Here is a 13,515-nt window from a genome sequence, read left to right as displayed (position 1 = left end):
TGTACATCAATCGCTACCGATACCGTAACGGAGTCATCCGTACAGAGTCAGCGAATTGATTCCCTACGGAGGGACTTGGATAGAATTATGGATTACCAAGCGATTGTAGTTAAAACAATTGCCAATGATTTAAAGGTAATGTATAGGGGACATTTGGTCACCGTTCTGGGTGCCATTACTGTCGTGATATTTCTTTAGGAATGTCGTCAGTTGATCCTTAGTGTCCGTCCTCATTAACTGACGCCCCAGTGTCCCTCCTCATGCCCTGTCCTCATTAAATTTAATCTCGAGCACGCGGCAACGAGCACGCGGAAACGAGCACGCAAAAACGAGCACGCAAAAACGAGCACGCGGAAACGAACACGCGGAAACGAACACGCGGAAACGAGCACACGGCAACGGGATGAGTTATATGTTGTCTCATTTAACGAGCGCCTGGCAGGTGGACCAGGCCATTGTTCGAGAGCAGGAACGGCTGGTCGTAATTCGTTTCGGGCATGACTGGGACCGCGAATGCATGAAAATGGATGAATTGTTATACAAAGCCGCTCATGACGTTAAAGACTTTGCCGTCATCTATCTAGTCGATATCGATCAGGTTCCGGACTTCAACGCAATGTACGAACTATATGACCGAGTGAATGTCATGTTCTTCTATAGGTAATCATTACAGGTAATCTCCCTTGCATAACCCTTTCCCCCCTTAGGAACAAGCACATGATGATCGACTTGGGCACCGGTAATAACAATAAAATCAACTGGGCCATGAACGACAAGCAGGAGCTCATAGACGTGTTCGAGACAATATACAGAGGGGCAAGAAAAGGGCGGGGATTGGTGATCAGTCCAAAAGACTACAGCACAAAATACAGATACTAACTGAGACCCCCCCACAGAGGGTTTAGACCCCACCCGGGTTTAGACCCCACCCGGGTTTAGGCCCCACCGGGACCCGGGCCCCACAGGGGTTTAGACCCCAGGCCCCACCGGGGTTTAGACCCGCCCAGTTGCTTAGTTGATCAGAAAAGGGGCGGCAAGCATTATAGTTGGGGAAAAAATTTCGTACCCTATGTTGTCCAACGAGGACGTCACAGTGATTCCGCTGAACCAGAGGGTTGGTCTCGGGGTCAAGGACTTGACCTATCGAGTGCGACCGAGATCTTTATTGCAACGATGGAACAAAGATCGGTAACGTCCCAACCATCCATCCCGAGTTGCTGAGTCCCCCCCCCCCCTGTGTGGTACTGGTGCTGTACCCCCGTCTGGTGCTGGTGCTGTACCCCCCTGGTGCTGGTGCTGGTGCTGGTGCTGTACCTGGAGCCAGTTGGGAGGGTACGTTGCCTTTGGTTTGACGTTGTTGCGTTGTGTAGGATGATCGAGTTGTTGACGCGTGTTTCTTTCTCTGCTACGCCGGGTAATGTCACAGCTATTCTGGGTCCTTCTGGTTGCGGAAAGACAACGTTGTTGAATGTGATAAGCGACCGTGCGACGAGCGGGAAGGTGGTTGAGGGTGGTGTGTACTTTAACGGGAACGAAACTCGCGCGAGGAAGATCCCGGGGGGGAAGGTAGCGTTGTTAAACGCGAACGACCGTTTATTGCCGTATTTGTCTGTTCGGGAGACGTTGACGTTTACGGCATATCTGAGGATGCCGGACGCAACGAAGGAGGAGCGGCGGGCGCGAGTGGACGCGATTTTACGAGATCTGGCTCTTACACACGCTCAGGACACGATGATTGGCGGTGCATGGAGGAAGGGACTTAGCAGTGGCGAGATGCGTCGGTGCTCGATCGCCATGGAGCTCATGGGCAATCCTTCGGTGTTGTTGCTCGACGAACCCACATCCGGTCTTGATGCCGTGCTAGCCTATGAAGTCGTGAGCATTCTCAAAACACTAGCACAAAAAGGAAGGACCGTAGTATGTACACTCCACCAGCCTCGGTCCAGTGTTGGCAAACTGCTGGACAACGTCGCCGTAATGGCGCAGGGCCGCATCATCTTCCAGGGCACCATGGATGAGTCCCGCCAACACTTCCTTGCCTCAATGGGCCGGGACATTAGTCTGCAAGGGAACTACGCAGACGGCTTCCTCGACATCGCCTCCAACGTGCCCGCCGACCATCTCGAAACCAGTCGGCAATCCAGTGACGATGTGGACCACGGTCGCGAAGCTGGGTCCGTCTCAGCGGCCTCGTACTACGAGTCCTACGAGGGGTCGGAATCCCAGAGCGAAACCTCGCGACGCGAAGCGTCGCGTCGGAGCGTAAGCCGGTTGTCGCTGGAGGGCAAGCACGGCCAGGCGATTTGTGAGCGGGCTGCTGACCTGTACGAGGAGAGCCAATATTTCCGACGAGTGCAGGAGGACATCGATGAGTCGGTAGCTCAGAAGCAGCCGATAAACGTGGAGAAGCCGAAGAGGAACTGTGTGCTGCGTTACTTGATGCAGGTGTATGGCGTCGCATTCCGCACATTCCGTAATTCATGGAATAATCCAATTGCTTTCCTTATGTCAATTGTGGTGCAGTTGGCAATGGGTATGTTCCTTGGCTTTATCTTCTTCCGTTTGCCGTATAAGTTTTTGCCGGATCAGAAGCCGATGTATGTGGGCGATGCGAATTCACCAATGATGAAGTTGATGGAAAGTGCTCCCGTCCGGTTCCTGACGGAAGGTGTAGATGGACAGGGTACGAACCCGTTCATCGATGTCATTGTGGATGGTGTTGATGGGAAAGGCAGCGACCCGTTTCAGACTTTGTTCAACTCCACGGTTATGTATCGATTGGCAAATATGATGCCTTGTGCGCACAGTCGTTTACAGCTGGGTCAGATGACGGATATTTATGGCGAGACCGACTTCACCGATTACTACAAGTACTGGAGCGGTACAGGTGAAGGTTTCCAGGGGCTGAAGAGTGGGAACAAATTCGTGATTGGTGAGTACAATCCACCAGCGATCGTCTCCTCGGTCCTCCAGACGCTGCAATTTGCTGACTACTTATTTTACAACCTCCCTTGGCGTCAGGCACATGCGGTATGCTATAATAACTACCCGGATTCATACATCGCCTGCTTCGGTTGTCACAGCGAAATAGGTGCGTTCCTGGACGCCGCCTCTGAGTGTACCGAAATTCCCGAACAACCTACGAATATTATGGCACCGTGTTCAGCCAAGTTGGACTTGGCGGGCGTGGATGTATTTGGTCCAGACGACACCTACCTTCCAAATAACGCGGGCGGGGTCCGATATCCAACTGAAATCCCGGACAAGCCAACCGGGAAGGGTAGTCTGCGGATTTCATCGGAACAATTAGCCAGGTTAAGAGATACTATTGCAGACGCAGACACCAAGGGCAGACGACGACGACTGCAGATTTCGGGTCTTATGGGTGGTGGTATTGACCTCAGTTCCGTGTTGCCTGGCTCTGTCGCCGGGCTGATTGACGCCTGGGAGGACTACAAAGAGGCATTGGCCGAGTGCACCCACCCGGTGTGTCGTAAAATCGTGGAAGGACTTAACGCTGAAAGCACAGGCACAAGTGCGCTAGACTACGCGGCCGTTGTGGGGGCTGTACTGAACGTAGCCGGTGCCCTCTTCTTCTCCGTCGCCAGTCTCGGTTTTGGCGCATACGACGGACTTACAGGTTTGTGTGAAGACCGCCCACTGATAAACCGAGAGCTGATGAACAATACGTACAAGGCATCTGCTTATTTCTTGGGTCGCACTATAGGTGATTTCTTCTTCCACCTTGTACCTGCCTTCTGTCTGGTCACCTCTTTCTACCTTATCGTAGACCTTGATAAGGGTCCGGGTGGTCTCTGGTTTGCCCGATACCTTCTTGTGTGTCTAGTCCTCTGCACCACCGCCTATGCCTTCAGCTACTTCCTCTCATCCATCTCACCTTCCATGGAAGTCGCCGTTATTGCCGCACCCCTCTGTCTAGTTGTACTCATTTGCTGCTCCGGCTTCTTCGTACGAGACAGCGCGATACCCACCTCTATGAACTGGCTCAAGTACATCTCCTTCTACCGCTGGGGATTCTTCGCCCTGATACTCAATCAATTCCCACACGGGGAAAACTACTGGGGCGTACCCAACTCGTTCAACCTCGCCCTAATCGGTGTTGGAGAAACATCCATCTGGAAATGTATCGGCATACTTATCGCACTCGGATGCGCATTCAGAGTTCTCGCCTACCTCGGTCTTAAATACACTCACAGAAGCATCGGCGTTGAAACTTAAAAGTGGTGAACGGTGGAAGAACGAGCCATTCCACCCAATGAACGAAGGAATATTCCGCCCTCTTTTTGAATATAAAACTGCCATAGACCCCAGGCAAAAAACCTGTTTCGCCTGCCGGAGGACCCCCCCCCCCCGCCATCGGCTTAACATCAGCTACCGGCATCTAGAACTGACATCTAGAACTGACATCTAGAACTGGTGTCTTTCAGCAAACGCCACAGACCAGCAGAAGCCAGTCGCTCTGCTCCCTGTGATAACAGCCTGGCAATGAATTTTATTTCAGTGACTAAAAAATTCTTACTTAAGAAAAATAGCTAGAAATAGAAACAACTAAAAACTTGCTTCTATTTCATGAACGATCTCCACCTGCTTACCAGGCTCAATGTTCAGTCTTCCCTCCTTGTTGTTGAGCCCATTGGCACCCAGTCTGACAGGTTCGAAGCATATGAACTCATGGTCCGGGGCATCTGATTTTTCCGACCAGATCTGCATCCTGCCAAACAGCTTTGTAGGCTCGGACACCTCCCTGAGATTAATAGTTCCTTTGGTGGGCACAACTATCTCAAGATGGCCGGTGAAAGGGATATTGTCATCAGGGTTCTCGTTCTCCCAGTTGTACGACTTGCAGTCGAATTCCTTGGTGTTGATCTTTACATTAGTCTTCTCCTTTTGGGGAACTGAAAAGTACGGGTGGATGCCAGGAGAACAAGGTAACACCTTATCTCCGGTGTTCTTGATCACGTAGCGGTGAACGCAAACTTTAGGTTTTACTTCGAACGTTACTTCCAAGCGGAATTTGAACGGGAACTGCTTCAGAAGTTCTTCGTTATCCTCGAACATAACAGTAATCGAGGTGTCAGTGCGCGCAATCTCCTTCCACTCTTTGTCAGTAACGAGGCCATGCTTGGGCAAATGAATTCCGAGTTCAGTAAAGGTATCATTAGCAACAGAGCTAAAGTTAGGGAACATCAGAGGCAGGCCCCATCGCTCATGGTTCTTCGTCTTGTGAGGCACGTAAAGTACTTCCCAGTCGGCTCTGTCAGTGCTGCCAAAACCGCTAATCATGCACTTGCTAGGGATAACATTAATGTAGGTCTTCCCATCACTGGCCACAAGTTTGCTCTCCATGATCGCTTAAATTCAGTGCTTAAAAATTCTGTAGACCGAGTTTTGAACGGGCACACACGTGTGTGCGCGAGCATTATCCTGTGCAGACACTTCAAAATTCGGTATTAAATCGTACCCCGACTTCCTGGCCCCAATTCGAGCCAGCAAAACCTCGTGGCGTGGCTGAGACGAGGCTGACTGGTCGTTTGGTGGCTATGTTCGCTCACTGCACCTGGTTCAATGACCTGGAGCTATGTGGTGGATGTGCTCAAGAGAACCTTAACACCGGATCGACGTCGTCCGCGACAGTACTCTACACGTCGCAAAACACCCCAACCAGCGCATAGCCCCATTATGCAGCTCATGACCAGCGACAGTTCGCAGGAAACGATGTCTTTCCCGCCTTTTGACAACCGGGCTACGGAGCTCGACCCCAGCACCGAATTTTATCAGGCTACTGAACTTTATGGCGCAGCCGAACACCATCGCCACGCGGAGCCAGTTTCGGTAGCTCAGTGTCGACCGAAACGCTGCGCTGCACCACTCCCTGACCCAGAAGCCTGTAGTCTCTCGACTTTGCGCCTCGCATCCCGAAGCCTGGCTGCCCAGCTACCCATGTTCGATAACAGCCGGACGGGAAACAGCCGAACGGACGAACCTGACGCTATTCATCTCCCCACCACCTGGAACTGGATCGACAGCTCGAGACAACAACCTCCAACCACTTTCGTTGGAGGATCTTCAGCCGCTCCCTGCCTATCACCATTCGGGTCGAATTCAGCATTCGTGATGGAACATTCTTCTGGGGAAACGGTCCTCAGTCGTTCAGCCGGCCCGCCGCCCTTCTTCCAGAAATCGGGGTCGCTCAAACCGAAAGGCTCGATCCTCAGCCGTGTCCCCCCCAATGCGCGGTTGTCTGATACGTCCTTCTCTGACCCCCCCTCGGTCCCTAGCGAATTGAGAGCCATGTCTAATGAGAACCGCCCACCGGAGACAGAGTTCTGTCCTAATCCGTCTGCAGCCACCCGACATGCCTTCGGGCGGGAGAAACTTCCCCAGCGAGTAAGCAACAAAAGCCGCGACCAAGCACTCGTTCTCCAGTCCTTCATTGTTCCCACTCGGATCGTGCCCGAGACGTCCCTGCCTGCCGACTCCGACATATGCGCCAGCTGGTCCCTGCCCCAAGAGGAAGAATCCGAGGGGCGACGGTCCCTGCCGACTACCCCTCTGTCACCCCTCTCCGTTGCTGCGGTGCCTCTCCTCCCAATCGCCGCCATGGGCGAGACCTGTTCAGAGTCGAGCAACGCCCCGTCAGCGGTACAACCTGCCACCGGCTACCGCGCTCCGCTCAGACACCGGTCGCTCGCAAACTTACCCGTCACACCCAGTGCCGAGACCCTTACGCCAGTCACCCGGCATCTGCCCACCGAGCATCTGCCGTCCCGGCATCTGCCCTCCATCCTGTCCTCCTTGAGGTCCCCAGACGGGGCGGTTGCAGACCAGTTCGACAATGGCCAGATAGAGGGAGAGAAATACACCACGGGGACTGAGACGGGTCTGACGGAAATCCGGCTGACCGAAAGCGCAAACCTCGCGTCGGAGCAGGGCGTGCCCGGCCCAGAATCTGAATCCTTTCAGTCTTCGGAGATCTCCGAGTCTTCGGAGTCATCCGGCTCCTCCGGGACAGAGGAGTGCTTCGGCCGCACGTACGAAGGACTGCCGTCGGCGTCGGCCGAACCCTCGGCCGAACCCTCGGCCGGCGCCAGTCCGGTCACAGCGGCGCCGCCCGCCGCAGTGGCGAGTCCCGAACCGCCTCGGCGGGCGTCGACTTACGCAGCGGCAGGCCAGCCGTCCTCTTCCGCCGGCCAGCCGTCCTCTTCCGCCGGCCAGCCGTCCTCTTCCGCCGGCCAGCCGTGCTCTCCCCGTGGTCCTACTGGCCCCACTTGTTCCGCTGGTCGCACTTGGTCGCCGGGGTCCCTGCCATCAGACCCCCGTCCGGCCGCCGTCAGCCCTGCGGTGCGGAAAGAGAGTTTGTCTCAGTCCAGTCCCGGGAGCCCGAGTCGGGACGGACGGGTGTGGGGGTTAATGGGGCCGGTAGACGGCAGTCCGGCGTTGCCGCCTCTGCCGCGACCTGCGCCGGTTTGGTCGGGGCGCCGGCGGCCGCCGCGGTCTAAGTTCACGTGTCCCAAGAGGGCGGAAAAGGCTCCTTGCATGTCTTCTTCCAAGGTTTCCTCTGCTTCCGACGAGGAGGACTTCCGGCTGCCGATTTTCCGGCACTATGAAGCGCCTTTTGACGCACCCAAGACGTACCTCAGCACCACGGCCGCCGACACACGCGGCGACTCCGACTCCGATGGCCAGGCGACGCTCCTTGCTGAGCATGCACACTCACACATGCGCCCCCGAACGCGGAAGGGCAACCCGCGACCCGAGGGACGACCCGAAGGACGGCCTGAGGGACGAGTAGAGGTACGACCTGAGGGACGCCTGGTCGCTGGACGACTAGTCGCCGGACGACTAGTCGCGGCACGGCCGGTCCTGGACCGGGGTGGGGCCCGGGGTCTCTCGTCTGAAGAAAGCGCCCGGGCCGGCTCGCCGCTCTCCTCCTCGGGCACCCCCGACCGCCCCGAACCTCTCTCCCGGGGGGCGACGCAATCCAGGGGGGCGGCGCAGTCCAGGGCGACGACGGAGTCCAGGGGGACGGCGCTCTCCAAGGGTAGCAACTCCACGAGGGGTCTTGGCTCCAAGACGAACATTTCCAGGGGGGGCAGCGCCAAAGGGGAGACGAGCGGCTCCTCCGCAGCGCCTACCGCAAACAGCCGGGCGTGCAAGCCGCCCCGGCCACCCCGTAGCGGCGACACGGCGCCCGGGCTCTCGACCGAAGGGACGCTGCCAGGCAAGCGGGTCCGCAACCCCGGATCCGGCGCGCCGAGCCACCGGCTGCCCTGGGCGTCGGTGCGTCGCGCAGAGGCTGTCGAGAGCTACGCTTGTCCCGGTAAGACGGACACCGGTGGCTACCGTCTCACGGCTGAGCCCTCCAGGGCCGCCGACTCGTCCTTTGCTGTTGACAGGTACGGTGAGAGTAGTGCGTACAGTCGGGTCGATCCGTACAGCGCCAGTGCCGGAGATCCGTACAGGGGGGATCCGTACAGCGCGGGGGATGTGTATAGTGGACGGGACCCGTACCGTTCGGTGGACCCGTATTGTTTGGCGGACCCATACCGGGTGGCGGATTTGGATCCGTTTCCGCCGGATCCGTATTTGTTCGGGGGAGGTGGGGGGCACGGTCATGGTTGGGCTGGTGGGGGTTGCAGTTACCGCGAGTCTGGTGTGAGTTCTGCGGGAAGTCCGTGGCCGCGGCGTGCGACCCCCGACTGGCAGCGGGCAGTGTCGGGGCCTGTGCGGCCGGTGTCGACTGGGCCGTCGCCGAGTGGGTCGTTGCGCGCGGTGAAGTCTTCGTGTGCGGCGTGGCGACGGGAGCCGCAGCGTGTGCAGGAGGCGTTGCGCGAGTTGCCGGCGGTGGCGAGTGCGCCGCAGCCGCAGGTCCCGGCAGCGCGACTGTCCCCGCCTGCGCAGGCCGGGCTGCGTCGTGCGCAGAACTACAACCTCGGCATGGTAACCGGAGTGCCAACTCGCGAAGGGGTCGATTGGTGCTGGACTGAGACCGCCCCTGCCCGCCTAGACGGCACACGCACCGACGGAGCGGCAGGCAAAAAAGAGTACAGAGACCCACTCCCCAGGTGCTCCGTCTTCCGCCCAGACGGACTCCCCATACGCAACTGCTGGGGCCGCGAGGTCATGGACATGTATCGCGCCTACTCGCTCCGCTGCAGACAACAAGACACCTAAGGTTACGTACCCACCATTGGCTTAAAGCGTCTATTTTATGTTACATCGGTCATATCAAATCATGCGTTCGTTCGAACCACTATTCATAAAATGCTGCCGGTGCGTGCCGGCAGATCCTCAATTCATGTCGACCGGCTCCCTGTCCCTCACCGTGGCGGGAGCTAGTTTGCCGTCCGTCGTTAAATCAATCGTTAAATCATTGACAATTAAATCAATTTAATCATTGCATTATCAGGGCACAGATCTGGCGGTTTACGCCAGGTCTTTCTTTCAGTGCGAGGTGGCTTTATCGAGAGCCCTTTTAACGATTATTTGGGCGGGTAGTTTGGGTCGGCCAGCGTTATCCAGTGGCCACTGGCTGATCCAAGAAGAAGCGGCGACTTTGGTAACGAAGAGGCTAACTCGTTCGCCGGTGGAAGCAGCGAGCTCGGCGGCCGTGCGCGGACTCACTTCGGTCGAGATGACGACACTGACGCGGTCGTTGTGTCGCGACATCTCGAGGTGCGCCTTCGGGGTCGAGATTCCGTCTTCCGCCTCCTCCGAGCCGTTCCTCGCCAGCACCACGTGCGGCGGGAGGATGGCCGAGTGGTCCAGACGTTGGTACGAGTTCGTATGCGGCGCCCGCAGGCTTGATCCCTGCGCCTCCTCCGAACCTTCTCGATGCAAACGCGCTACGGCTCCGGCCAGCCCCGGCGTAGACGACGCCAGCGACAAAAGGTCCGACGACATCTCATCCTCCTCGGTCTTAAGCCCGCCCGAACTTTGCTCCTGCCTGCCTACGCTACCCGGCTCGTTGCCTGCCTCCTTGTTTTCACGGCCTTCGGGATTGCCTCCCTCGGGGCTGCCCTGGACACCTTTCGGATTTTCTCTGTCGACCGACGAACCACGCGCGTCGGTCATAGGGCCCTCACCCTCCTCATCGTCCTCATCGTCATCCAAACCACTTCCGCAGCATTCATCACCACACGACGCGTCCTCACTCGCCATTGCGTCCGCATTCTTCGCTCCGTCCGCATTCAAAACTTCTTCCGTAGTGCCGTCGCCCTCCGCCCCGTCGCCCTCCTCCCTGTCGCCCTCTTCTACGTCACCACCCAGCAGGTCTCTGGTGTTTACTTCGCTTTCCGCTGCCTCGCTTCCTGCTTGGCTTTCGGCGGCCTCCGGCGGTGTATCAAGCAGGTCTCTTTCATCGGCGCGCGGAGTCTCAAGCCCGTCTTGTAGGCCTCCGTGAGCGCCCGAAAACGTGCCCGGGGCACCCTGATCGCTGCCTGGTTCGTATTCATCGTCCGGCTGCGTGGTGTAGTCGACGGACTTAAGGAGCAGGTCCACGGAGTCGTCTTCGTCTGCATCTTCATCCGAGTCGTTCCTCGCGAGCACCACGTGCGGCGGATGGATGGCTGAGTGGTCCAGACGGTGGTACGAATCGCAGTCCGTATCCGGCAGCCGTAGGTTTGATCCCTCCGACCAGTCCGAACCGCTCATCAACCCACTCGCGAACGGATCCGTGTAGACCAGCGACACAGGCTGCGCGTACTCCACCGCATACCCAAATTGCTCCCCCGGCGAAGCCTCTCCCAGCGAAGCCTCCCCCAGCGAAGCCTTTCCCGGCGAAGCCTCTCCCAGAGAAGGCTCTCGCAGCGAAGCCTCTCCCGGCGAAGCCTCTCCCGGCGAAGCCTTTCCCGGCGAAGCCTCTCCCAGCGAAGCCTCTCCCAGCGAAGCCTCTCCCAGCGAAGCCTCGCCCAGCGAAGCCTCTCCCAGCGAAGCCTCTCCCAGCGAAGCCTCTCCCAGCGAAGCCTCTCTCAGCAAAGCCTCTCCCAAGTTAGATCTCGACTCAGAGCGTCCGGATTCAAGTCCAGATTCCAGTCCGGATTCAGACTCGGGGAAAGGCCTAGGGGAAGACTCGGGAGAACCACTAAGCTCAGGAACAAGGCTTGGCTCAGGACGCGGGCTAGCCTCACGGTCGGAGGAAACCTCAGGCTCATGTTCGTGTACAGGCTCTTGCTCGTGCTCGTGCTCAGGTAGAGGCTCATGCTCTTGCACCGTCTCGGGCTCAGGCCCGTGCTCAGGCTCGTGCTCAGGCACGTGCTCAGGCTCGGGCTCAGGCTCGTGCTCAGGTTCGTGCGCAGGTTCGTGCTCAGGTTCGTGCTCAGGCTCGGGCTCAGGTTCGTGCGCAGGTTCGTGCTCAGGTTCGTGCTCAAGCTCGTGCTCAAGCTCGTGCTCAAGCTCAGGTTCATCATGCTCTAGCACATGCTCTTGCGCAAGCTCTCGCACACGGTCGTGCTCAGGCCCGGGCTCATGCTCTTCCTCCAGCTCCAGCTCATGATCTTGTACCGGCTCGTGCTCAGGCTCGTGCTCAGGCTCGTGCTCAGGCTCGTGCTCAGGCTCGTGCTCAAGCTCGTGTTTAAGCTCGTGGTCAAGCTCGTGGTCAAGCTCGTGCTCAAGCTCGTGCTCAAGTTCATCATGCTCTAGCACAGGCTCTTGCGCAAGCTCTGGCACACGCTCGTGCTCAGACCAGGGCTCATGCTCTTGCTCCAGCTCCAGCTTATGCTCTTGTACCGGCTCGTGCTCCGGCAGAGGCTCTGGCTCCAGCTCTTGCTCGTGCTCGTGCTCAGGCTCATGCTCGTGCTCAGGCTCGTGCTCAGGCTCAGGTTCATCGTGCTCTAGCACAGGCTCTTGCGCAAGCTCTTGCACACGGTCGTGCTCTGACTCGGGCTCATGCCTTTGCTGCAGCTCCAGCTCTTGTACCAGCTCGTGCTCAGACTCAGGCTGATGCTCTTGGAGAGGGTCTTGCTCAGGTTCTTGGACAGCTTCCTGCTCCGGGTTTAGTTCAAGCCCCTGAACCGGATGTTGCACAGGCTGTTGTTTCGGTTCAGATGCCCGCTCCGTCCCGAATTCCGTTGCTGGTCCAAGTCCCAGCACAGGCTCCGGTTCGAGAGGTCCAGATAAAGGTTCAGATGCCCGCTCCGTCGCGAAGGTGCCTTCGGGCTGTACGCTCGGTTCGGGTTCAGACGTTGAATCTGGGTTCTGAGCGGCCTGGTCAGGTCCGGCGGTAGTGGTCTGTTCTTCCAGCGCCTGGACCACCATAACAAGTCCGTCGTCGTCGTCGTTGCCATATTCGTTTTCATTATCATCAGTATCGCAGCATCCATGTAGAAGGTCTTCCTCCTCAGCGCCCTCCACATCGAGTTCTTCACGCGGTGTAAGGTGTGGGTTAATAGTTGTGTAATGATGATCCAATTCGTCGTGCACGATCAGGTGGCCCGTAAGGTCTTTATAGAAGTGGTGTTTCTGAGCCTCCAGACACTCCGTCTGGATCTGGCGCAGAATTCGGCGGTGATCCATGTCATTCATACTCTGGCACAATCGCTCCGCCGTGTCCCAGATCTCCTCTGCCTCCAAATATGACTCATCCCGATCTACCAACCGCGATGGTGCCGACGCCAAAAAAACCGTCGGGCCAGTTGTTGAAGACTCTGCCGAACAAGTCACTGATGGCACACACTCAGCCAGACACAAACGCCCGCGCATATCCGCCTTATTCTGGGCCGCCTCCCCCAGGTCAAACTCCACGGGGCAAGCGTCACCCTGGCCAGGTTCACCTAGACTAGAAATTATCGCAACTGACGACAAGCCATTCTCACAACGCTCCGCGACACTCCCCTCGGGTCCACTCCCCTCGGTCCCCAGATGGTTTGTTCCGGGCTCGTCTGCTTCTGACTGCTCGGCTTCGCCTTCTCGGCAACGCAATTCTCCAATTAGGCTGACATCGCTGTCGCCACGGGTCCGAATCCGTAGGTCGCCGGCCCCAATCCGGAGGCCGCACAATTCCGACGAAAACGGCTTGCAGACGTCTTCACGTAAAGCGGGACTTCTCGCTGTGGACGCACGACTGCTCAGGTCGCCCCTCCCAGACGTAGAGTCATAAGGATGACGTTCATCAACCGGGCACTCACCGCCCTCTTGCTCAACCTGTTCGGTGCGGACAACTTGGCGGATACGCCCCTCTTCTCGGTCCTCTCGGCCATCTTGGTCAACATCGCCGTTTGCCTCATCTTGGCCATCTAGGCAATCGAGGTCGCTCTGCTCATCCTGGCGACCGGGCAACGACTTGAGACACACTTCCGGCAAACCCAGATCTTTCCGACCAAGACCGAGCGTCTCCACGTGGACTGTCTCCTCAGCAGCAGTCTCCACAGGAGCAGTCTCCTCTGCCTCCACAGGAGCAGTCTCCTCTGCCTCCACAGGAGCAGTCTCCTCTGCCTCCACAGGAGCAATCTCCTCTGCCTCCACAGGAGCAGTCTCCTCTGCCTCCACAGGAGCAGT

At 57.7% G+C, this 13,515-nt stretch overlaps 5 protein-coding genes across 5 annotated transcripts; 3 read left to right on the top strand and 2 right to left on the bottom strand.

Moving 5' to 3' along the window:
* Positions 1–403: 403 nt before the first annotated feature.
* On the top strand, positions 404–879 carry GNI_111040 (mitosis protein Dim1; the record flags this gene model as incomplete). The annotated part of the gene is made up of 2 exons (XM_011133196.1): positions 404–660; positions 708–879. 2 exons carry the CDS (start codon positions 404–406, stop codon positions 877–879), a joined length of 429 nt encoding a protein of 142 aa, XP_011131498.1.
* A 492-nt stretch (positions 880–1,371) lies between these two features.
* GNI_111030 (ABC transporter) lies at positions 1,372–4,239 on the top strand (the record flags this gene model as incomplete). The annotated part of the gene is made up of 1 exon (XM_011133195.1): positions 1,372–4,239. One exon carries the CDS (start codon positions 1,372–1,374, stop codon positions 4,237–4,239), a length of 2,868 nt encoding a protein of 955 aa, XP_011131497.1.
* A 330-nt stretch (positions 4,240–4,569) lies between these two features.
* Positions 4,570–5,367, bottom strand: GNI_111020 (aldose 1-epimerase; the record flags this gene model as incomplete). The annotated part of the gene is made up of 1 exon (XM_011133194.1): positions 4,570–5,367. The coding sequence occupies one exon, from the start codon at positions 5,365–5,367 to the stop codon at positions 4,570–4,572; it is 798 nt and encodes a 265-aa protein (XP_011131496.1).
* A 945-nt stretch (positions 5,368–6,312) lies between these two features.
* Positions 6,313–9,195, top strand: GNI_111010 (hypothetical protein; the record flags this gene model as incomplete). The annotated part of the gene is made up of 1 exon (XM_011133193.1): positions 6,313–9,195. The coding sequence occupies one exon, from the start codon at positions 6,313–6,315 to the stop codon at positions 9,193–9,195; it is 2,883 nt and encodes a 960-aa protein (XP_011131495.1).
* Positions 9,196–9,465: 270 nt separating this feature from the next.
* On the bottom strand, positions 9,466–12,543 carry GNI_111000 (hypothetical protein; the record flags this gene model as incomplete). The annotated part of the gene is made up of 1 exon (XM_011133192.1): positions 9,466–12,543. One exon carries the CDS (start codon positions 12,541–12,543, stop codon positions 9,466–9,468), a length of 3,078 nt encoding a protein of 1,025 aa, XP_011131494.1.
* Between the last annotated feature and the right edge of the window lie 972 nt (positions 12,544–13,515).

Source organism: Gregarina niphandrodes, assembly GCF_000223845.1.
Source record: "Gregarina niphandrodes unplaced genomic scaffold scaffold00025, whole genome shotgun sequence".
NCBI classification, from domain to species: domain Eukaryota; phylum Apicomplexa; class Conoidasida; order Eugregarinorida; family Gregarinidae; genus Gregarina; species Gregarina niphandrodes.
The sequence above is the reverse complement of the archived record's forward strand: the minus strand, read 5'-3'. Positions and strand labels throughout refer to the sequence as shown.